Source organism: Uranotaenia lowii, chromosome 2, assembly GCF_029784155.1.
Source record: "Uranotaenia lowii strain MFRU-FL chromosome 2, ASM2978415v1, whole genome shotgun sequence".
In the NCBI taxonomy this organism is placed as follows: domain Eukaryota; kingdom Metazoa; phylum Arthropoda; class Insecta; order Diptera; family Culicidae; genus Uranotaenia; species Uranotaenia lowii.
In genome coordinates, this window is record NC_073692.1 from 115,114,113 (window position 1) to 115,139,420 (window position 25,308).

The 25,308-nt window shown below is 36.0% G+C and overlaps 2 protein-coding genes and 1 long non-coding RNA gene across 6 annotated transcripts in view; all 3 read right to left on the reverse strand.

Annotated features, from left to right (window-relative positions):
• Positions 1–269: 269 nt before the first annotated feature.
• Positions 270–1,134, reverse strand: LOC129749275 (uncharacterized). Its single transcript, XR_008737991.1, has 2 exons — positions 780–1,134; positions 270–687 (listed from the first exon to the last, which is right to left on the reverse strand). It is a non-coding gene; the product is annotated as an uncharacterized LOC129749275 (long non-coding RNA).
• Positions 1,135–4,651: 3,517 nt separating this feature from the next.
• Positions 4,652–17,106, reverse strand: LOC129748131 (uncharacterized). The gene is made up of 3 exons (XM_055742630.1): positions 16,131–17,106; positions 6,166–6,667; positions 4,652–6,102 (listed from the first exon to the last, which is right to left on the reverse strand). The coding sequence occupies exons 1-3, from the start codon at positions 16,790–16,792 to the stop codon at positions 5,653–5,655; spliced, it is 1,614 nt and encodes a 537-aa protein (XP_055598605.1). The 5' UTR covers positions 16,793–17,106; the 3' UTR covers positions 4,652–5,652.
• Positions 17,107–17,172: 66 nt separating this feature from the next.
• Positions 17,173–25,308, reverse strand: part of LOC129748129 (centaurin-gamma-1A) — a 517,098-nt gene continuing 508,962 nt past the window's right edge. For 2 of the 4 annotated variants that reach the window (XM_055742625.1, XM_055742627.1), the window contains 5 exons: positions 20,865–22,142; positions 20,560–20,799; positions 19,800–19,917; positions 19,355–19,715; positions 17,174–19,258 (listed from right to left, as the gene is read on the reverse strand). In XM_055742625.1, the coding sequence (XP_055598600.1) occupies positions 18,959–19,258; positions 19,355–19,715; positions 19,800–19,917; positions 20,560–20,799; positions 20,865–22,142 (2,297 nt within the window). In that variant the 3' untranslated portion in view covers positions 17,174–18,958. Of the gene's footprint in view, positions 19,259–19,354; positions 19,716–19,799; positions 19,918–20,559; positions 20,800–20,864; positions 22,143–22,207; positions 22,359–25,308 lie in introns of those variants that run through there. The other 2 variants (XM_055742628.1, XM_055742626.1) reach the window with 2 other exon arrangements.

Consider the following 25,308-nt stretch of genomic DNA (forward strand, 5'->3'; position numbering starts at 1 on the left):
AGTCTACATCCTGGTTGAACATGCCATACAGAAGCAGCAAGGCCAAGCAGCTTCGAACACCAGCAATCGGGTCCGATGACGGATGCAGCAAGAACTTCCGAGCAGGATGTTTGCTTCGCTTGGCCTCGTCATCGTATCTATAGGACACCGCTTTCAACCGGTGGTGGTTGTAAAGCGTTGAGTTTTCCTTACGGTGTTTCCAATTCCGTGTCACCCGTTTGCTGGATTGTGATTAAAAACTTATTGAATTGTAGGACGACTTGATTGAATAAAATAAGTTCAGATAAGAATATATTTTCGAATTAAGCTCGATTTTGCTTTCAAAACGCCGGGCACTTATATTTCCTAACAAATGGACCCGAAAAACAAAATTTAACAAACCAAACAATTCAACTAAAATTCAACTTTATTTGTTTATTATATTTATATTAAAATCATACTTTTCTAAAAAATCTTCAACTTCTTTTTCTATCCAACGTGCTGATTGAAATAATTGCTGCTCCGAAAAACTGGGTCCCATTAGTTGCAAACTTATTGGACCTCGTTCCGAAAGCCGAATCGGTAGGGACAGTACTGGAATGCCACCCATATCGGCCTGCACAGCGCACTGGTCTCGATTATTATTACTCCGAGAAACTCCGAGTGACCATTTTTGGTCACAAATTACGATGCTTCAAGTTTGTTTATCTGAAATTGAGTGAGAAAGGAAAAAATGTTATCAAAATTCATAGGTAGAAAAAAAGTCAAAAACAGTATAAAATACAAAATAAATAACTCACCATCAGAACCAGCATTTACACTTTCTCGTTCAATTCCTGGAAAACCCCGAAAAAATGTAACGAAATTGCGAATTTAACTGCAGTTATTACAAAAAAAACCATCCACAATTTTAAGCTGATACAATTTTTTTCTTAAAATAAATATCAACAAACATCTACACGCTGCGACATCGTTTGTTTAATTCTGCTCAAAACGGTAGAATTTTTTCAGTGCATGTTTGCTCTCGCCCCTTTCTAGTGAGCAAATTTGGTGATTTTGTCGGTCCCGACGGCATCGGCCCTATTTTGCTCACCTTCATACTAACCCCCGGTGCGGTATGGAAGTGATTAAACTCGTGAGCATTTTCACTTTGCTCGCGATTGCTGCGGATGCCCTTAAACGAGTTTGACATGCCTGCCCTAGACTTTTTAATGTGTTTATTTTTGTGCCTTTACCCTCAATAGCTGGACCTATTGATGAAAGTTACTAAAGTTGAAGCTAATGGAATAGCAATTACCTACCTATGCATAGTAAATGAAACCTGTTCAGTTTACCATCATTTAACTGGACCATGTTAGAGACACCGGTTGTCGCTCCAAATCACAAGATTTTAATATTTGTGTACCTACTGAATTGAGTTCTGTTACTACGAACAACAAGTCAAAACGTCCCTTCACCAGTGAACCTTGAGGGTGAGTTTGAAAAATAATGATGAATTCTCGTTCTGGAATTGTAATCACATACTGTTATGGATGAGAAAATCGTGAACTTTCGTTGAAGAGTTGAAACGTATAGTAATCTTGTTCAAGTGAGTTCAAACTCACTTAAGAACTTGGACCTATACATAGGTACGTATGCATGAGGTTGCCAGAATTTTTTCAGTGCGTATCCGGGCCGGACCAACCGGGCAATCTTTATATAAAATTTGATAAAAACCTGGTAAATGAGACGTGAGTCATGAGATATGACATGTGAAATGTCTCACTTCTACGTCTCACTTCTCCCATCTCACTTCTATATTGGCCCTTATTCTGCATCGCGCATGAGGTGACTGTCATCCCGATAATTTTATCATTCGGTGTTAATTGTGTCAACCGATAAGATTGTTCATCTATTCATAAAAGTTGAGTTCTCGGTAACTCCACCCAACAAAAGAATCATTCGATCTTGAGCCGTGTTCTTGAACGGAGTCTCTAATTGCGTGTTTTACTTCTATTAAAAAAGAAATCTTTATTAACTATAAATCTATATTATATTAGTGCAGCTTTCTTATAAAAGGTAGGTAGTGGAAAGTGCGTACGATTCAGTGACGATAGTTATTTTATTTTATTTTTTTTTTATTTACATAGTATTCCGTCTCACGACATAACTTGTCGAACATAATTCCTAAAATTCACTCGGCTCCAATTTCTCGGGCACCCCACGTTCGCCAGATCACGCTCCACTTGGTCTAACCACCTCGCTCGTTGCGCCCCCGCTCGTCTTGTTCCTACCGGATTCGTAGCGAACACCTGTTTTGTAGGACAGTCGTCCGGCATTCTCGCAACATGTCCCGCCCAGCGTATCCGGCCAGCCTTAACCACCTTCTGGATACTGGGTTCGCCGTAGAGTCGCGCGAGCTCGTGTTTCATCCTTCGCCTCCACACTCCGTTCTCCTGTACGCCGCCAAAGATGGTTCTTAACACTCGTCGCTCGAATACTCCGAGTGTACACAGGTCCTCCTCGAGCAATATCATGTCTCGTGCCCGTAGAGAACAACCGGTCTAATGAGCGTCATATACAGTTTACACTTCGTGCGAGGGCTAAGTCTTCTCGACCGCAGTTGCTTGTGGAGTCCATAGTAGGCACGACTTCCGCTGATAATTCGCCTCCGGATCTCACGGCTGGTATCATTGTCTGCGGTCACCAGTGAGCCGAGATAGACAAAGTCTTCGACTATCTCCAGCTCGTCACCGTCGATCGTGACCTTGTTATTACTGGACAAGCGGGTTCGGTCGGTCTCGAATCCGAAGGCCAGCATGTACTTCGTCTTGGACGTATTAATCAAAAACCCAATCCTTCCTGCTTCGCGTTTCAGTTTGCGGTAGATGGCTTCCACCGCCGCAGATGATCTGCCGACTATATCAATGTCATCGGCAAAGCAGATAAGTTGACTGGATCTGTTGAAAATTGTGCCCCGCATTTCGCCCACCGCTCGTCGAATAACACCTTCTAGCGCCACGTTGAACATCATGCAGGATAGACCATCACCTTGTCGAAGCCCCCTGCGCGATTCGAATGAACTCGACAATTCACCCGAGATCCGCACACAGCACTGCTTTCCATCCATCGTCGCCTTGATCAGTCTGATCAGCTTCCCGGAAAGGCCGTTCTCGTCCATGATTTTCCATAGCTCGTTACGGTCGATCGTGTCGGCTTTGAAGTCGATGAATAGATGGTGCGCGAGGACTTGGTGTTCGTGGCATTTTTAGATGATTTTCCGTAGTGTGAAGATCTGGTCCGTCGTTGACCATCCCTCCATGAAGCTGGCTGGCGCTGATGGCGGATTAGGATTCCGGACAACACTTTGTAGGCGGCACTGAGGACAGTGATCGCTCGGAAGTTCTCACAGTCCAATTTGACGCCCTTCTTGTAGATGAGGCATATTACCCTCTGATTCCGCTCCTAAAGTAGCTGTTCTGTGTCTCAAATCCGCGGACTGTCAACCGGTGTAGACAGTCGGCCAACTTGACCGGGCCCATTTTGATAAGTTCAGCAGCTGCTGCGATGCCATCCTTCCCAGCCGATTTGTTTCTATTCAGCCGACGAATGGCTTCCTAAACTTCATTCATCGTTGGGAGTGGCTCCTCTACTGCCGGCGACGTAGCTTCCCCCACCGTCTTGGTTCCCTGCATGTGCGTCGTTCAGGTGTTCATCGAAGTGCTGCTTTCACCTTTATATCACCTGACGATTGTCTGTCAGGATGTATCCGTCTATATCCCGGCACATTTCGGCTTGCGGCACAAAGCCTTTTCGGGATGCGTTGAGTTTCTGATAGAACTTTCGTGTTTCTTGGGAACGATGCAGCTGCTTCAGCTCCTCGAGCTCGTCCTCCTCCAGGCAGCGCCTTTTCTCCCAGAAAATTCGGACTCGCTGCCCCTTCCACTGTCAGTGATTTTCCACGTGCCGACGGGTGACTCTTTGACCGTTTCGTCGTGTTCGTTCCACATGCCCGATAAAGTTCTCAGCAGCGCTGTTGATGGATGTTTTGATGGTATCCCAACAGTCCTCGAAAGGGGCTTTGGCGAAATCTATGAGTCGTTTTCGTTTGTCAGCTGGTGCGCGCTGAACCTTCCAATTGTCGGTTTGAATTCCTCCTCCTGACCGACCTGAGCGTTAAAATCCCCGATGACGATCTTGATATCATGTTTTGAGCAAGCGGTCGTATTGACGCTCCAGCTGCGCGTAGAATTCGTCTTTGTCGTCACCGGTACTTCTGAGGTGAGGGCTGTGCACGTTGATGATGCTGATGTTGAAGAACTGGCTCGGCACATTCGTGGGTCGATCGGCCACCACACGATCACGCGCATCCTCATCTTCCCCATCACTATAAAAGTTTTCCAAGCTCGTGTGTGTTGGCGCAGCTCTGGTAGATGGCATGACCATCTTGGAACGTTCGTATCCTGGAGCCCTTCCAGCATACCTCCTGCAGCGCTAGAAGTGCAATGTTTATCCATAACAAATGAAGTGGCTTTTTCTAAGGGAAGGCTAAGATCGGAAGGAAAGCTGAGTTTCACAAAAAAAACATTTTGTGAATGAAAATTTATCGAACATTTTATAGTTATTCCTTACACCGTTTATTAAAAATTATATTTCATATATTTCTACAATTTTTTCCCTTACATTTTATCCTGTAGATGTTAAGTTTTTTAAGATTAAAATTTAATTTTGATTATATCGAGAACAAATAAAAACACGTGTCTAGGTAAATTTAAGGAATTTTCGAAGAAGTAGTCACAATTTCGATAAACGATTCTAAATTCTAAGTTCTAAATTCTAAATGTTTTTTTAGATTAAAATTTAATTTTGAGAATTTAGAGAACAAATAAAAACCCAGGTAATTTTAAGGAATTTCCGAACCAAGTTATAATTTCGATAAACGTTTTTATAGTGTATCCAATTTTTACAAATACCTAATTATTTAGCAATTATCGGTATTGATCAATACTACCAATCTGTTATCTTTGGTTTAGGCCAATTTTACAAATATTTTATTGACTATGAATATGACTAGCGCAGGTAAAACATGCAGTGTGCAGAGGACAAAAAACTATCATATAACCCCTGCAGAACCATGTTGCTTAAGTGAAACCATCGAGAAACACGCTTAAAAACGTATGCAGCTGAAAATCCTATATCAAAAATTTGCACCGATTAAAGTATAAAATATGAAGTATTGTCTGGCGTTCTTTAAAGTTGTACGCTAAATCATGTATCTTTTCAAATCGAATATAACAATGTATGGTAGACTTACTGTTGAATTTAAAATTTACAAAAGGTTCAATTACAAACATATTGAAAATTCAACAGACAGCAAACATCTGTGATTGTGAAAAGAAGTAAATAATTATCGGTATTTTACCACAAACTTCAATACTGAAAATAACGTTTTAAATCACATATCGTTTTTAATGAGCTTCCACAATTAAAGAGAACTTTAGACCAAAAATTTTAATTTTAATCTATGTATGTAAAAACCAACTTTTTAAGTTTTCTTATACGTGCCAAAATATCGCTGACTTTTTGTGAAGCATGATAGTAGTCATTTTAAACCTAGCAGCTAGTGACCTCCAGTAAGTTCTAAATGATAAAAGTCTTAAAATATAAAATTTGTACGAATCAAACTTAAGCTTCCTATGTTGCCACGGTGTTCAAATTTTGCAGTGCTTCCTTGACCTTTCTCCTCAGAACTTTCCCGGAAGCCGACATCGGTAGCTGATTCACGAAAAACACCCCTCCTCGTAGTCGTTTGTAGTCGCTCACTTGACCATCGATGATCGCCATGATGCGATCCTCGGTCAAATCGGAATCGCTCTTTTTGACAACGACTGCCGTTGGCAGATCCGAAGACTCATCCAACAAAGGTACCCCTACTACACAAACCTTTAGAACGCCTTCAATACTCTGAATCGCCACCTCCAATTCCGAGGGGGAAATTTGATAGTTGCAATACTTGATGACATCCTTAATACGATCTACCACGTACAGGAAACCATCTTCATCGAAGTAGCCTACGTCCCCGGATTTGAAGAAGCCATCCTCATCGAAGGCCTCTCTGGTTGCCAATAGATTGTTGAAATAACCCTAAAGGAAAATTGTAAGGTAGAATCATGCTTGTTTGAAGAAAAAATTCTCAAAAATACTCACCAAAAACGTATGCTTGTAACGGAATCTCATCTCGCCAACTTTGCAAGGTCCCAATCGGTTGCCATCTTCATCAACGATCTTGGCCACAATGTTGGACACCATCTGTCCTACGGAATCGGACTTATAAGGTCCATAAGCTTTAGTTATGAATCCGATTTCCGAAGTTCCGTAAACCGATTGGGCACATCCATTTGGTAGCCGTTTTTCCAGCTTGACTCTGATACTTTCGGAGACCATCGATCCGCTCAGGGTCCATCGTTTGACACTGCGGAAATCGGCCTGTTCGAAGTACGGACTGTTGATCAGGGCCGACAAGTAACACGGCGGAGTGAAGACATCATGAACCCGGTATTTTTCGATGATGGATACCAGAAGCTTTTCGTCGAACATCTGCGCTGTGATAACTCGGGGTCGTAGACAGTAGAGCGATGTAAGGGCTCCCAGAAGGCTGGTAGCCCAGAATAGGGCACTGAAGCTGAAGATGGGTCCCGCATTAAGTTCGCTGTGAAAAGAATAAGTGAAAGGTTGAAACAATAATTAGGTTATCTATAGGTTAGAGACATTTCAGAAATTGATCTCCTTTTAAATTTTAAAATCATTACCCTCTTCATAAACTCATTAGTAAGTACAAGCTTACTAAACATCACTGTGATACTCATCGAAATTTATTTCATAAAGAGCGCCTAAATTTATACTCAAGAAACGATACCTAATATTCATATGACTAAGGTTTTCGAAAAACCGTTTTTCACCAGTTAATGTCTGTAACTCAGTGAGTTAGTCAAAATGCTTAGTGATATCCTGCGATTTTCATGAGTTTTACTGACAATCCTGAAAAAAGGAACTTTAATTCTTAAAATTAATTTAATCCTATACATACCTACTGCATGAATTCTGAATCCGCTGAGAAAAAAATCGTTAACGGTAATATTTTTATTGACCTTTAGGTTGAGCAATTTATACAAAGAAAAAAGTTTTCCAAAGTGTCGATTGTTTAAAAAGTGTGAAAAATGAGTTGGATTTTTTTACAATGTTGCATAAAGATAAAAATGTGATAAAAAGTTCGAGGACATACATATGTATGTATATAGTTAAAAGACAATAGCAAGACAAAAGCAATAGAGAGTAAAAAACTATAAACAATGATTCGAAATCTGTAGATTATAAGACTTCATCATAACACCTTGCAGATCGTGCTGAAATTAGGAATTTGTGATCCGGGAATTTTAAGGTTCAAAAATAACTAAAAATCCGTATATTGAACATTTAACAAAACATAACAGTTTTTTTAAATTAAAAAAAAACAGGATTTCTACATCAATAAATACTAGGAATGTGAGTGTAAACTTAAGGTGAATCCCTATTTAAAACTATACATTTAATCACTCAATAAATTCCGAATTGAGAATCCTAAATTTGGAATTCCAAGTTCTAATATCCTAATTTCAAATTCTAAAATTAAAATTCTAAATTCTAAATTCTAAATTCTAAATTCTGAATTCTAAATTCTAAATTCTAAATTCTAAAGTCTAAATTCTAAATTCTAAATTCTAAAATCTAAATTCTAAATTCTAAATTCTAAATTCTTAATTCTAAATTCTAAATTCTAAATTCTAATTTCTAAATTTTTAATTCTGAATTCTAAATTCTAAATTCTAAATTCTTAATTCTGAATTCTAAAATCTAAAACCTAAATTATAAATTTTAAACTTTGAATTCTAAATTCTCAATTTTTTATTCCAGATTCTGAATTCTGAATTCAAATACCTGATTTCTGAATTCTGAGTTTTAAATTCTGAATTCAGAACTCTAAATTCTAAATTCTAAATTCTAAATTCTAAATTCTAAATTCTAAATTCTAAATTCTAAATTCTAAATTCTAAATTCTAAATTCTTAATTTTAAATTCTAAATTCTTAATTCTTAATTCTAAATTCTAAATTCCAAATTCTAAATTCAAAATTCTAAATTCTTAATTTCAAATTCTAAATTCTATATTCATAAATTCAAAATTCTAAATTCAGAATTCTAAATTCAAAATTCTAAATTCTAAATTCAAATTCTTAATTCTGAATTCTAAATTCTAAATTCTCAATTTTAAATTCTAAATTCTAAATTCTAGATTCTAGATTCTAAATTCTAAATTCTAAATTCTAAACTCTAAATTCTAAATTCTAAATTCTAAATTCTAAATTCTAAATTCTAAATTCTAAATTCTCAATTCTAAATTCTAAATTCTAAATTCTAAATTCTAAATACTAAACTCAAAACACTAAATTCTACATTTTGGAAACAAAATTCTAAATTCTAAATTTTAAATTTTAAATTCTAAATTCTAAATTCAAAATTCTAAATTTTAAATTCTAAATTCTAGATTTTCAATTCTTAATTCTTTATTCTAAATTCTAATTTCTAAATTCCGAATTCTAAATTTCCAATTCAAAATTACAAATTCAAACTTCGAAATTTAAAATTCGAAATTCTCAATGCTTAATTCGAAATTCTAAATTCTTAATTCTGAATTCTTAATTCTAAATTCTCAATGCTAAATTCTAAATTCTAAATTCTTAATTCTTAATTCTAAATTCTAAATTCTAAATTCTAAATTCTAAATTCTAAATTCTAAATTCTAAATTCTAAATTCTAAATTCTAAATTCTAAATTCTAAATTCTTAATTCTAAATTTTAAATTCTAAATTCTAATCCAAATTCTAGATTCTAAATTCTAAATTCTTAATTCTGAATTCTAAATTCTAAATTCTAAATTCTGAATTCTGAATTCAAAATTCTAAATAATAAATTCTTTATTCTAAATTCTGAATTCTCAATTCCGAATTCTTAATTCCAAATTCTAGATTCTAAATTCTAAATTCTTAATTCTGAATTCTAAATTCTAAATTCTAAAGTCTAAGTTCTCAATTCTAAATTCAAAATTCTAAATTCTAAATTCTAAATTCTAAATTCTAAATTCTAAATTCTAAATTCTAAATTCTAAATTCTAAATTCTAAATTCTAAATTCTAAATTCTAAATTCTAAATTCTAAATTCTAAATTCTAAATTCTTAATTCTAAATTTTAAATTCTAAATTCTATTCCAAATTCTAGATTCTAAATTCTAAATTCTTAATTCTGAATTCTAAATTCTAAATTCTAAACTCTAAATTCTAAATTCTGAATTCTAAATTCTAAATTCTAATTTCTAAATAATAAATTCTTTATTCTAAATTCTGAATTCTCAATTCCGAATTCTTAACTCCAAATTCTTAATTCTAAATTTCAAATTCTAAATTCTTTATTCTAAATTCTAAATTCGAAATTCGAAATTCTGAATTCTAAATTCTTATTTCTAAATTCTAAATTCTAAATTCTAAATACTAAATTCTTATTTCTAAATTTTCAAATCTCAATTCTAAAATCTAAATTCTAAATTTTAAATTCTAAATTCTCAATTCTTAATTATAAATTCTGAAATCTAAATTCTAAACTCTAAATTCTAAATTCTAAATTCCAAATTTTAAATTCTAAATTCTAAAATCTAAATTCTCAATTCTAAGCTCTCATTTCGCTGTTTTTAAATTCTTAATGCTAAATTCTCAGTTTTAATTTCAAATTCTAAATTCCAAATTCAAAATTTTGAATTCTCAATTCTTAATTCTTAATTCTTAATTCTAAATTCTAAATTCTAAATTCTGAATTCTGAATTCTAAATTCTAAATTCTTAATTCTAAATTCTAATTTCTAAATTCTAAATTCTTAATTCTAAATTCTAAATTCTAAATTCTAAATTCTAAATTCTAAATTCTAAATTCTAAATTCTAAATTCTAAATTCTAAATTCTAAATTCTAAATTCTAAATTCTAAATTCTAAATTCTAAATTCTAAATTCTAAATTCTAAATTCTAAATTCTAAATTCTAAATTCTAAATTCTAAATTCTAAATTCCAAATTCTAAATTCTAGATTCTAAATTAAGAATTCTGAATTCTTAATTCTAAATTCTTGATTCTAAATTCTAAATTCTTCATTCGAAATTCCAAATTCAAAATCCACAATTTTAAATTCTGAATTCTAATTTTAAATTCTATCAAAATTCTTAATTAAAAATTCAAAATTCTCAAATCAAAATTTCCAATTCCAAATTCCAAACTCAAAATTCAAAATTATAAATATAAATTCCAAATTCAAAATTCAAACTCGAAATTCAAAATACAAATTTAAAAATTTTATATTCATTATTCAATATTCAAAATTCTTAATTCTTAAACCTTAATTGTAAATTCTACATTCTTAATTCTTAATTCAAAATTCTTTATTTTTAATTCTAAATTCTAAATTATCAATTCTCAATTCAAAATTCTAAGTTCTAAATTCTAAATTCTTAATTCTAAATCCTCAATTCTAAATTCTAAATTCTTGATTCTTAATTCTAAATTCGACATTCTAAATTTTAGATTTTATATTCGAAATTCAAAATTCTTAATTCAAATTTCAAAACGAAACCTTCAAATTTTGAAATTTGAAAAACTAAAGTCTGAATCTGGGATTTGAATCTAAAATCTGGATCTGAAATCTGAATCTGAAATCTGAATCTGAATATGAATAGTAAATCTGAAATCTGAATCTGAAATCTGAATCTGAAATCTGAATCTGAAATCTGAATCTGAAATCTGAATCTGAAATCTGAATCTGAAATCTGAATCTGAAATCTGAATCTGAAATCTGAATCTGAAATCTGAATCTGAAATCTGAATCTGAAATCTGAATCTGAAATCTGAATCTGAAATCTGAATCTGAAATCTGAATCTGAAATCTGAATCTGAAATCTGAATCTGAAATCTGAATCTGAAATCTGAATCTGAAATCTGAATCTGAAATCTGAATCTGAAATCTGAATCTGAAATCTGAATCTGAAATCTGAATCTGAAATCTGAATCTGAAATCTGAATCTGAAATCTGAATTTGAAATCTGAATCTGAAATCTGAATCTGAAATCTGAATCTGAAATCTGAAATCTGAATCTGAAATCTGAATCTGAAATCTGAATCTGAAATCTGAATCTGAAATCTGAATCTGAAATCTGAATCTGAAATCTGAAATCTGAAATCTGAATCTGAAATCTGAATCTGAAATCTGAATCTGAAATCTGAATCTGAAATCTGAATCTGAAATCTGAACCTGAAATCTGAACCTGAAATCTGAATCTGAAATCTGAATCTGAAATCTGAATCTGAAATCTGAATCTGAAATCTGAATCTGAAATCTGAATCTGAAATCTGAATCTGAAATCTGAATCTGAAATCTGAATCTGAAATCTGAATCTGAAATCTGAATCTGAAATCTGAATCTGAAATCTGAATCTGAAATCTGAATCTGAAATCTGAATCTGAAATCTGAATCTGAAATTTGAATCTGAAATCTGAATCTGAAATCTGAATCTGAAATCTGAATCTGAAATCTGAATCTGAAATCTGAATCTGAAATCTGAATCTGAAATCTGAATCTGAAATCTGAATCTGAAATCTGAATCTGAAATCTGAATCTGAAATCTGAATCTGAAATCTGAATCTGAAATCTGAATCTGAAATCTGAATCTGAAATCTGAATCTGAAATCTGAATCTGAAATCTGAATCTGAAATCTGAATCTGAAATCTGAATCTGAAATCTGAATCTGAAATCTGAATCTGAAATCTGAATCTGAAATCTGAATCTGAAATCTGAATCTGAAATCTGAATCTGAAATCTGAATCTGAAATCTGAATCTGAAATCTGAATCTGAAATCTGAATCTGAAATCTGAATCTGAAATCTGAATCTGAAATCTGAATCTGAAATCTGAATCTGAAATCTGAATCTGAAATCTGAATCTGAAATCTGAATCTGAAATCTGAATCTGAAATCTGAATCTGAAATCTGAATCTGAAATCTGAATCTGAAATCTGAATCTGAATCTAAAACCTTAATCTGAATCTGAAATCTGAATCTGAAATCTGAAACTGAAATCTGAATCTGAAACCTTAATCTGAATCTGAAATCTGAATCTGAAATCTGAATCTAAAATCTGAATCTGAAATCTGAATCTGAAATCTGAATCTGAAATCTGAATCTGAAATCTGAATCTGAAATCTGAATCTGAAATCTGAATCTGAAATCTGAATCTGAAATCTGAATCTGAAATCTGAATCTGAAATCTGAATCTGAAATCTGAATCTGAAATCTGAATCTGAAATCTGAATCTGAAATCTGAATCTGAAATCTGAATCTGAAATCTGAAATCTGAAATCTGAAATCTGAAATCTGAAATCTGTAATCTGAAATCAGAAATCTGATTCTGAAATCTGAATCTGAATCTGAAATCTGAATCTGAAATCTGAATCTGAAATCTGAATCTGAAATCTGAATCTGAAATCTGAATCTGAAATCTGAATCTGAAATCTGAATCTGAAATCTGAATCTGAAATCTGAATCTGAAATCTGAATCTGAAATCTGAATCTGAAATATGAATCTGAAATCTGAATCTGAAATCTGAATCTGAAATCTGAATCTGAAATCTGAAATCTGAATCTGAAATCTGAATCTGAAATCTGAATCTGAAATCTGAATCTGAAATCTTAATCTGAAATCTGAATCTGAAATCTGAATCTGAAATCTGAATCTGAAATCTGAATTTGAAATCTGAATCTGAAATCTGAATCTGAATCTGAATCTGAATCTGAAACCTAATTCTGAATCTGAAATCTGAATCTGAAATCTGAATTTGAAATCTGAATCTGAAATCTGAATCTGAAATCTGAATCTGAAATCTGAATCTGAAATCTGAATCTGAAATCTGAATCTGAAATCTGAATCTGAAATCTGAATCTGAAATCTGAATCTGAAATCTGAAATCTGAAATCTGAAATCTGAAATCTGAAATCTGAAATCTGAAATCTGAAATCTGAATCTGAAATCTGAATCTGAAATCTGAATCTGAAATCTGAATCTGAAATCTGAATCTGAAATCTGAATCTGAAATCTGAATCTGAAATCTGAATCTGAAATCTGAATCTGAAATCTGAATCTGAAATCTGAATCTGAAATCTGAATCTGAATCTGAAATCCGAATCTGAAATCTGAATCTGAATCTGAAATCTGAATCTGAAATCTGAATCTAAAATCTGAATCTGAAATCTGAATCTGAAATCTGAAATCTGAATCTGAATCTGAAAGCTGAATCTGAAATCTGAATCTAAAACCTTAATCTGAATCTGAAATCTGAATCTGAAATCTGAATCTGAAATCTGAATCTGAAATCTGAATCTGAAATCTGAATCTGAAATCTGAATCTGAAATCTGAATCTGAAATCTGAATCTGAAATCTGAATCTGAAATCTGAATCTGAAATCTGAATCTGAAATCTGAATCTGAAATCTGAATCTGAAATCTGAATCTGAAATCTGAATCTGAAATCTGAATCTGAAATCTGAATCTGAAATCTGAAATCTGAATCTGAAATCTGAATCTGAAATCTGAATCTGAAATCTGAATCTGAAATCTGAAACTGAAATCTGAATCTGAAATCTGAATCTGAAATCTTAATCTGAAATCTGAATCTGAATCTGAAATCTGAATCTGAAATCTGAATCTAACCTTAATCTGAATCTGAAATCTGAATCTGAAATCTGAAACTGAAATCTGAATCTGAATCTGAAACCTTAATCTGAATCTGAAATCTGAATCTGAAATCTGAATCTAAAATCTGAATCTGAAATCTGAATCTGAAATCTGAATCTGAAATCTGAATCTGAAATCTGAATCTGAAATCTGAATCTGAAATCTGAATCTGAAATCTGAATCTGAAATCTGAATCTGAAATCTGAATCTGAAATCTGAATCTGAAATCTGAATCTGAAATCTGAATCTGAAATCTGAATCTGAAATCTGAATCTGAAATCTGAATCTGAAATCTGAATCTGAAATCTGAATCTGAAATCTGAAATCTGAAATCTGAAATCTGAAATCTGAAATCTGAAATCTGATTCTGAAATCTGAATCTGAATCTGAAATCTGAATCTGAAATCTGAATCTGAAATCTGAATCTGAAATCTGAATCTGAAATCTGAATCTGAAATCTGAATCTGAAATCTGAATCTGAAATCTGAATCTGAAATCTGAATCTGAAATCTGAATCTGAAATCTGAATCTGAAATCTGAATCTGAAATCTGAATCTGAAATCTGAATCTGAAATCTGAATCTGAAATCTGAATCTGAAATCTGAAATCTGAATCTGAAATCTGAATCTGAAATCTGAATCTGAAATCTGAATCTGAAATCTTAATCTGAAATCTGAATCTGAAATCTGAATCTGAAATCTGAATCTGAAATCTGAATTTGAAATCTGAATCTGAAATCTGAATCTGAATCTGAATCTGAATCTGAAACCTAATTCTGAATCTGAAATCTGAATCTGAAATCTGAATTTGAAATCTGAATCTGAAATCTGAATCTGAAATCTGAATCTGAAATCTGAATCTGAAATCTGAATCTGAAATCTGAATCTGAAATCTGAATCTGAAATCTGAATCTGAAATCTGAATCTGAAATCTGAATCTGAAATCTGAATCTGAAATCTGAAATCTGAAATCTGAAATCTGAATCTGAAATCTGAATCTGAAATCTGAATCTGAATCTGAAATCTAAAATCTGAACCTGAAATCTGAATCTGAAATCTGAATCTGAAATCTGAATCTGAAATCTGAATCTGAAATCTGAATCTGAAATCTGAATCTGAAATCTGAATCTGAAATCTGAATCTGAAATCTGAATCTGAAATCTGAATCTGAAATCTGAATCTGAAATCTGAATCTGAAATCTGAATCTGAAATCTGAATCTGAAATCTGAATCTGAAATCTGAATCTGAAATCTGAATCTGAAATCTGAATCTGAAATCTGAATCTGAAATCTGAATCTGAAATCTGAATCTGAATCTGAAATCTGAATCTGAAATCTGAATCTAAAATCTGAATCTGAAATCTGAATCTGAAATCTGAATCTGAAATCTGAATCTGAAATCTGAATCTTAAATCTGAATCTTAAATCTGAATCTGAAATCTGAATCTGAAATCTGAATCCGAAATCTGAATCTGAAATCTGAATCTGAATTCGAAATCAGAATCTGAAATCTGAATCTGAAATCAGTTTCTGAAATCTGAATCTGAAATCTGAATCTGAAATCTGAATCTGAAATTTGAATCTGAAATCTGAATCTGAAATCTGAATCTGAAATCTGAATCTGAAATCTTAATCTGAAATCTGAATCTGAAATCTAAAATCTGAACCTGAAATCTGAATCTGAAATCTGAAATCTGAATCTTTATCGAAAATCTGAATTTGAAATCTGAATCTGAAATCTGAATCTGAACCTGAAATGAATTTAGAATCTGAAAACTGAAGTTTAAATTTTGTTGTTTATAAGAAATTTGGGAAATAAAATATTACATATCGTCTGGTAAAACCGATTTTGTAATCACACTCGTACGTCTCAAGTTAATTACTAAAATGGTAATTTTCTGCGAGTGAACTCCCTTAGCAGCTATGAGTAGATACACAAAACAACAGCCGCAACAGCTGTAAGATCATAAATTCTAGCGAGACGACGAACTGGGAAACCCCCGATATATGTGATCAAATGTGTGTACATTTGCGAATCACGTTCATATGTACGTTGTAACGTTTCTGTCCGGCTACAAGACGCCTACATTCCTGCGTAAATGCTCTCTTTATGTGTGTATTGTTACGACAATGTTGACGTTCGTGTTTGATCTGTTCCCTTTTATTTAAGAGATTTCAACGCTTGTGATTGGTATTTGAATAAGTAATATCTACAGATTTGATTTAATTTGAATTGTTATCAGACTTTGAGCCCTCTTATATTTGATTTTTGAGACATTTTATAGACTCAAAGTGGCTGTTAAAAGCGTTTACTTACTTGCTGAAAACTTCCCATTCGATTAGATGGGCGTGAGACAGACAGACGCCTTTCGGTAGACCGGTGGTTCCCGATGAACATAGAACCATCGCCAGCAGTTCAACCGAGTTTCCGAAATATTCCGGTACGAAATCAAGCTCCCCTTCAATGGGTTGTAGCAGGAAGTCGACCGATTCCTTCTCATTTTCAGCTTGACCCAAGACGAAAATTTTGGGTGATATTTTGAGGGCTTCCTGAACGGCAGCCTCAACAACGCTACGATTGTCCTCATCACAAAACACCACTTTAGGTTGGGTTTGCTTTAGCATGTAGGCAAAATCACTTTTATTGAAGACCGGTGCCAGGGGATTGACCGGCATTCCGTTGGTCAAACAGGCCACAAAAACTGGAACCGTATTGTCGGTATTTGTACATGCCAAGGTGACGTGATCGCCTTTCTGAAAACCCAGCTTCTTTAGGTTCAGCGCAATTCGCACGACTCTGAGACGCATTTCTGCGCAGGTCATGTGGTAATCCGTATCCGCATTGATTTGGATCACCCGGGATGGGCTGTGGGACAGAAGGTTGAAGAATATCTGCCCTAAATTGGCCGCCGGGTTAAGAATGCCTGGGCGCTGCTCGCCTATCCAGACGTGGTCCGCTGCACTGTATTTGGTTACCATTTCGCTTTGGAGATTGGAGAATTTTCTTGTGTGTTGTTAACTGGTTAAGCTTGAATCTTCAACTGAACTTGCCTATCCGAACATGCCTGTCTACTTATCTATTTGAACATTTGTATATAGTTATCTAGAATGACTAATGGTGATGCAACTTTTCCTGAGCGAGAAAGTTACTACTCAGTTTGGTCGAAGGCATCGCAGATGTATTATTCTTACATCGTTTAGTACTGTAACGCGGTTAGATTTTTTGTTATCTGTATATCATAAATCTGGTGTTACAATTCTAGTGATAGTGGTGTAGAAAATGCATTTTCAGAGTCAACCCACCTTTCGGATCCTCCCATCGCAAGGTAATTTCTCTATCAGTTAAGCTCACACCAGTTATTCGTATTAAATACTTTCCAATAGTTTCTTTATTCTTTTCCTCCGAATATCTCAATTAATTAACGTTTGTCGGTCACTTTCACCTAACGTTTCTCTCATAACCAATAGATTTATTCAATCTGCTTCAATCGTTCTGTTCTGTCGTTCGCTCACTCTCGCTCAACCTCAACCGTTCCTCGCCTCACCTTATCAAATACACTACACCACCTACCTGAGAGGAGCGGGGGAATTTACTTATTCGTTTTCACCTTCCACATTATATGTATTAGCAGTTAGCACAATCAATACCTGTTGCTGTTGTTGTTGTTAATGTTTCTGTTACTTTTAGATCTGGTATGCGCGGGGGATCAGCTATCAAACTATTGTTGTAAACTCTAAATGGTTCCGACTACTACTCGTCGAGACATCCTAACTATTATCAATCTATTACTGCGCGGTACTTTCCAATCCATTATCAACACGGTTTCGGTTTTATGTAACTTAGCTAGCTTGGTATTGGAAATCAACACAAGACTAATTGTGTGGGTACTTGTCGTCGCTGATGATCGATCAGTTTAGCTGGAGTTTAGGGTGAGGGAAATTCTATCATTGTAGCTTGCTGAAATTGCTCTATAATACGCTGATCAAGTTAAGAACCGGAGGTTCTTTTTCCGAACTACCAAGACTGTGTGGTTCAATCGATCAATTGTAATACTTTTCATGATTTCATTATCTCTTTCTTCCTCTAGATTTTGAGTTGTATTTCTTCATTAACGTTTTGCTCTAATTTGTTCTAGCTTTATTTTTAATTTGTAATCTAGACTTGAAGCAGGTTTTGCCGTGTTTGCAAGTTGTAAGGTATTGTAATTTTTTTAATTTATTATATGATTTGTTTTGTAGTACTGTTTTGTATTATTTTGTTTGTTTGCGAAACGCACTAAGGTTCATTTTGGCATTCTTTAGGGGGGAGCAATTGTAAGGATAATCATTTAAAAGGTGTTGTCTCGTACTAAGTTAAGCGTTCAACAAAAAAGCTTATGCTGTGGTTTTATTTGTTTAAATCGTGAATCGTTTCTTAGGACATAAAACAACATAAGATGATAACAAGGAAAATCAATCTAGACATAAAATCGAAACAATCAAATCAGCTATTGAGAAGTGACAAAAATCAACAGTGAACTTTGTGAACTGTGCTGAAAAGTGTAGTTTTCCTTTAAGTAGATGGTGCAATTTTGTCCTACGAACCTAGCATCTAAAGAGCAAATTTAAGACCTACAAACTTATTACAGTGGGGAATCGATTATCTTTCTCTACACAGCTTAACTAACCGTGACGGTGGTTATTTACATATATAGGCGTTTTTTATATTTACAGTAGGGCTCGAGGAAACCAATAAAATTACGATAAAATACAAAGATCTATACATAAAAACAAAATTTTACCCTTGGGAATTTGACACAGCAATTTGAGCCGCTTTAACTTAAACAATAATCAACTAGACCTCATCTATATACGCTTGCTTTCTTCTCTATATTAATGATATTTGCTTAGCTTTTTTGATAAATAAAACCAAATCTATGAGCTCACTGTTATAATTTTGTTTAGGATTTTGTCCTGATGAATAATTTTTTCTTGATTCGTTTTTTTTTTAAATCGACGATTATATAGAGGGATCACATTGTTATTTGAACGTATAAATTTTATGAAACTAAGTTCTATTGTAGTATCGCTTTGCTCCACACACGCTCTCTAAATCAGATCATTATTCGGTAACACCTTAATGGTGTGCGATTTTAAGTTGTGTTTCTAGATCAAGTTCGAGGAAAATTTCTCAAACGAGCTGACCAACGACGAAGTCGAGGACGTGGAAATGGCCGACGGATCGATGGTTTCCCTCCGCCGCGGGAGCGTTCCACTAGCCGTGAATGGGGCCGGATCTGTGCACCCCAGGCTACCCAAAAGATCCACCAGTGCCGAGGTCGTTTCAACGTTCACATGGTGCGGGGTATTGCTTGCTTGTCGGGCTGCGGCTAGAGAGTTGGCCGCCTTGGCGTACGTCAGACAGGATCTTCCCTCGTGGTCGATGTGTTTCAGGTTAGCGTGGTGCTGTAAGAGAAAGATAAGATGTTTCAGAATTCAAATAAAAAAAAAAAAGTTTTTTTAAATCATTGAAAAATAATTTAATTAAAAAGTAATTCTTACCCATATCAACAATTGCGAGATGGCTAGATTTCCGATGGCACAGGCCAGATGCAGTGGCGTCCTCAGATCCCGCACGCTCACAGTCGAATTGATGTGGTCAACGTTGGCATGGGCAAGCAGAATGATGATGGCTTTCATATCAGATCGAACGACAGCTTCCCGAAGCTGTTGACCAACCGGAGGCGTGGCCGTAAACGTCGGTAGGAACTCTTTCGCCTCGTACTTTGCCCGGATCCAGGCTTCCTTTTCCTCCCGGGAGCTGGCCGGTGTCGGTTTCACCCGCCCGCCTCGGCTGTTTGATTCCCACACCGAATTCGCCAGACTGTTGCCGATCGCCAGCATCACACTCAGATGGCCCGGACTGCAAGGAATTAATATAAATTATATTAAAATTTGATTTAAATTTTATTTTAATTCTATTTATTTGAAAAAAAAAAATACTCACGGCCACTCGTCTAGTCCCAGCGATCTCACTTTGCTGATGTGGGAACCCAGATTTCGGTGGATTCCGGAACACTCGATGCACATGAGCACTCCCAGGTTCAAACTGGCCCATTCGGGGTCTGTAAGGGAGTAGAAAAAAATCTAAATTAGTTTTCACACCGACAAACGAAAATTGTAAAGGTCCAAACTGGCGCTTGTCGATTTTATTTTATCTCTTACAAATTAAGTTTAAAAACATTCTTCAACAAATTTTTTATTATTATTTTTTTAATTTGGTACTTGACATTTGTTGAAAATAATTTCGTAACAATAACGAGTTTAACGCTTGAAGCATAAATTACAATAAGTTTGTTGAATTAGAAAAAATCTAGGAAAACTTTTTGATCTATCATAAGCATTTGACACAATCGACAAATATCTTTTCGGAGGGGAAAAATTGAAAAAAATCACAGTTCAGTAAAATTTACTTTTTTTGGTGTGCCAAGAATAGTTGATTCTGACTCAATTTGAAAGTAGGTATTTACTGGGAAATTTGTTTGCCAAACTGTAGAATATTATCTACTTGGGCTTATTTAGACCGCTTTCGCGTCAACTAGAATAACTATCGTAGTTCTACACTTTCTTTTATTGTGTTCTACAAGGCAACACTTTAAACCACTGTTTTTTCATTATTAAACTCAATGATAGGTACCTAACTCTTTTCGCTTCAAAATGTATGCTAAGAATCTTTTCAATTTCTGAGTAATGTAATTGGTACTTACTGGGCGAATCACAGTCAACGCAGTACCCGTTGCCCGGGACCCGGCTCCGAATCGACTGCATCGAGGCGATGTCGCTCGGGTTCAACGGTTTCGACTTGGACGATTCGATACCCTGCAGCGATTTAAAGATTTCCTGCTCGATCACCGAAACCCACTCGTCCCGCTCCTCGGCATTCGACGCCTCGAAGTGCCACTGTTTGTTGTCCAGCGACACGATGTAGAATTCGAACCCGTCGGAATCTAAAGAAATAAATATTTGTTTAGCAATTGTTTTAAAGAGGTTCAAATTTTTTTATCAAACATACCGTCATATTCGTTATTTTTGCCAACGCCACTGCTCTTCATCCGGCGGTGCCGTTTCTTAACGTTCGGGGTTTGAGCGTCCAGTTTGCTGGTGTTTCCGTCCGAGCCGATGAAGCTCTGGGAGTTGCTGTTACTGATGACGATGCCCTCATCGCCGCTGGTTTGCGAGTTTGACTTGGCCGGTTCCCTCAGGGTATCGAAGGCCGTGAGCAGAACTTTCTCCGTTAGTTTTCGATCCTTGGCGAGGGAGAGGCCGCCGAGTCCTTCGGTCAAACCGTTACTGCTACTACCCTGAGATCCGCCGCTCGTTGAACCGCCACTCTTTCCGTTCATGTTCGAGTTGGCTCCCGTGAGGGCACTGTTGGTAATGATTGACTTAGATCCGCGAGGTTTCTGGCCCGGAACCTTCACCGTTACGTATTGTAGGGAAACTTCCTTTCCGTGGATATCGTCCATGTAGTCATGTAACGAGGGGTGGTATGTTAGCCGACCATCATCGCACAAGGTCACGTACTTTTTCTTCCATTCCTTGTTCAAGGATTTGCTGCTTCTCTTGTAGAGATAGCCCTGCTTGATGGGAATGGCCCTTCCGCTGCCCAGCTCACCGTTCTTGATCTTTTCTTGTTGCTCTTTCTTCGAGGAAGAAGGAATAAACAGGTTCGATCTTCGTCTACTTTTCCGCGACGTCGTTGGAGTTGAGGTGGGTGTCGGAAGTTCTTTATCCTTCCCTCCACCTCCTCCGGAATCCTTCCCTGGAGGCACCAGCCCGAGCGGCGGTAAACTGCTGTCACCCGAGGACACCGGGTGGGTCGGTGGAACAAACTTGGCAATGTTGTTGTTCTCATTGGTCAAGGCCATGAGGGCTTGCTGCGAAGTTCCGTGCGAAATGGTGCCCCACTTTTGAGCCGGAGGATGTGATTCACGCTGTTGTTGGATCATCAAATGTTGCGACTCGCTGGCCAACAGATCCGAACTGAGTTTGATCGGAATGTGATGGCTCGAAGCCGACAGGACGTGGTGCCTGTGGGGCAAGGTCATGGTACCTTGTGGCTGGGACTGTGGCGGATGTGAATTCGGGTGGTGACTGGGCGAAGAACTGCTCATGGTTAAACCGCTAGCCGGACTTCCGGTTGACGACGTGAATCCGTTGGTCGGACTAGGTACGGTTCCGTGAAAACTGGCTACCCCAAGCCGGGTTCCCTGAGGCGTCGTTGGTCGCGAGTTTGTTGGTGTTATGGCCGAACCAGTCGATAAACGCTGCTGCACAATCTTCTGACATGCTGAAATAGAAAAAGATTCGTTTAATAACTCACGTTCTACGTTAATGAACTACAATTATTGTTACAATATCTGCGATAAAAAGGCATTTCCGTTTGCAAAAGAACTTCAAACACTACATCAAGCACTCAAAACATAACCAAACAAAGCGCAATAAATTGTAGCATCCGCGAGACTCCTTAGCTTGCAAAGATCCTTCCCGTGCACCACGAATAAGTTACAACATACAGCAAGCCAGAGCACTACGCAGCAGCATCAATTTGCTGTTGCTGCTGCTGATGTTGCCTTATGCTTCTTCTTTCCTCCCTTCAAGAGCAGCATGTATACGTACGGTATACGGAATTATTCACGGTCTGTTGTTTTGTTTTGAGCCTCCTGAGCGAGCATAATATGCTGCTAGCCCACGTGTAGGTATGTGTGTCTTTCGCCAGCCACCGAATCCAGCCTGGGCCTGGCCTGATGGAGAAGCAACATACACCGAAACACGTTTCACCCCATTTCGTTTTCTTATGCTTTGGCCGAAAGAGCTCTCGAAAACCAAACCAACGCAACGCAAAAAAAACACAAGCTTCGTTCGGGTCTCTATGCTGCTGTTGCTGCTGATATTGGGATGTTATTTACCGCTCGTTTTCCCCCTTCTCGGCTTTTTTTTGCGGAAGCCTATTCTTTCCGCGCACCCATACCAACCTACAAGCTTAGGCCATTCACAAGCGATTCCCGGTTCTTGAAAGTCGAACCATGGAAAAGAAACATGTTTTTTTTTATCGGTCGGGCTGCTTGCTTCTGCTGATGCTGACCTTTTCGGTTCATCGCACGCAACATGTGCACGCCATACGCATGAAGTGAAGAGCTTTCGATGCAGGCCACCAGAGGGGGAACGGAAACTGGCTGGTGTCCTTTTTGCGTTTGTTTACTGTTTGGTGTCAGTAGATGGCGCTCTGTTTAATTGCTTCGAGGTGGGAACAAGATGTTTCTGAGAACTTCAGTCCTGGCTTGGAAAGGTTTGTGTCCAAACTGAAGGGAAGGAAAAGCCGAGAAAAGTTGGCGTATATGCACGTAAACAAAACGGTACAAGAATTTTCTTTCCAATTGAATTTTTTCCTACTGGAACGTGTTGGGTTGCAATTTAAGAACCATGTTTCTTAGACCAGTTGAATATTTTTTTTGTGACGGTCGCCATATAAAAATTTCAGACGCAATTAAGAGTAGGTAGATAGGTTATTGCGTTAGAATTATTTAATGGCGACCGTAACAAAAAATGTTATGGATTACGATTGGTGTAAAACGTGGTTGGGCACCTGTATCGTGGTCAGGCTTCAGTTCTTGCTACAGAGGAGCGCCTGTTCATGAAGAAAGAAAATCTTTCCTTGATTAAAGAAAGATTCAGGAGAAAAAATAGCTGTGTAGAGACAACAGCAAGCAGCTTAAAGGTTATTACTTTTTATTTTGGGATTTTAAACCGATTGGTTTATTTATCCCCAGGAGTTTAGGGTTTTGCTCCATATTCGTTTGTAAGCAAATTCATAAGAAAGACTTGCACAATGTCTTAGAATCCTTAAAATGTTACAAAAACTAAGGCAGCAGTCAGAGTATTTTGATTATTTAGAACGGATTTTAACTAACTTGGTCATTCGTTCTATGATAGTCAGGATTGTTTAAATGAGCAATGAATCCCAAGCTACAATTAAGACCCCTCCAGGTTTTTTATGCAAAGGATGGTAAAAAATATTGGAAAAAAATAATCCCAAATAAATGTATACCAAGACAGCTAATAAGCCTCTATAAAACTCTCAAATTATCATTTATAATTTTTTATTAAATAATTAATTAATTTGTGATTAAATAAATCTTTAAAAGGATTCCACACAGTAAATTTTTGCCTCGATTTCTAGCAAAAAAAAGGTGGAAACGTTCAGCAATCCAATTTTTTTTCAGGAAACCAGCAATCGGTTTTCTTATTGCTGGATTTTTCAGCATTCGGTCGTGTTCTTGTAATTTTTGCTGAAAAATTGACTTTCCAGTAATAGGTCTAGTTTGCGAGAAAATTAGCAATCGAGTTGTCAGAGTCTGTTTGTTTTCGTACGCTGTAGCAATGTGAGACTTTATTTCACAAACTTTGATTAGATTAATACAATTATTTTTATTTTCCTCTATATTCCAGCAACCAAATATCAAGTCAAAGATAAGTTTTAATTTGATACAAAGGCACAAAGCTGCCACCCCAGGGCCCAATTTAAATTGCTGGAATCCAGCATTAATGTTTGCAAAATTTTGCTGGTTTCCAGCACAAAAAAATGGCTGTGTACACTGTAAATTTTTGCCTCGATTTCCAGCAAAAAAAAATTGCTGGAAACGTTCAGCAACACAAATAACACACGACGTATTACAGGACACGACACTTAACGTTTTTACTAACGGAAAAAGGAATTAAATTTACCTTTTTTGTCGACCGGTTTCGGGCTCGATGTTGCCCATCTACAGGACGATGTCCGACTGACTAGATGAAGGAAAAACACTAATACATGTTCATACTATCCAATAGTATTCGTCGAAGGGTGGTCGGGTTGTTGAAAACTTGGTTTGAGCAGGTTGAAAAGCGGTGATATGATTGGAGCCTCATCCTCGTCCTGTAATACGTCGTGTGTTATTTGTGTAGCATAAGTTTTTACGTTTAGCACAACCAGTAAAATGAGTGAAACGTTCAGCAATCCAAATTTTTGCTGGAACCCAGCAATCGGTATTCGAATTGCTGGATTTTTCAGCATTCGGTTGTTTTCTGGTCTTTTTTGCTGAAAAATCAGCAACCGGTTTTCAAATTGCTGGACTTTCCAGCAATTGATCTAGTTTGCTGGAAAATCAGCAATCGAGTTGTCAAATTGGAGTCTGTTTGTTTCCGGTGAAGCAAGGTGAGATTTTATTTTACGAATTTTGGTTAGATTAATTAAATTGTTTTTATTTTCCTTTATATTCTAGCAACAAGCAGACATAAGTCAAAGGTGAGTTTTTATTGGACAGATTTCATAAAAGATACTAATCATCACTCATTTTTCAGGTGGCCAATGATCAACATTATGGCACAAAGCTGCCACTCCAGAGCCGATGTTGAAAAAAAAAAAAATTGGAAATAAAAACAAACATAATTGAAAAATGGAAGAAACCAATTCCTTT

Bases quoted from the DNA above. Each gene is read 5' to 3' on its own strand.
- LOC129748131 (XM_055742630.1), bottom strand. From the start codon at position 16,792: ATGGTAACCAAATACAGTGCAGCGGACCACGTCTGGATAGGCGAGCAG. The intron at 6,668-16,130 runs GTAAGTAAACGC...TTCTTTTCACAG, and splicing joins GAATGGGAAGTTTTCAGCAA to CGAACTTAATGCGGGACCCA. The intron at 6,103-6,165 runs GTGAGTATTTTT...ATTTTCCTTTAG, and splicing joins GTTACAAGCATACGTTTTTG to GGTTATTTCAACAATCTATT.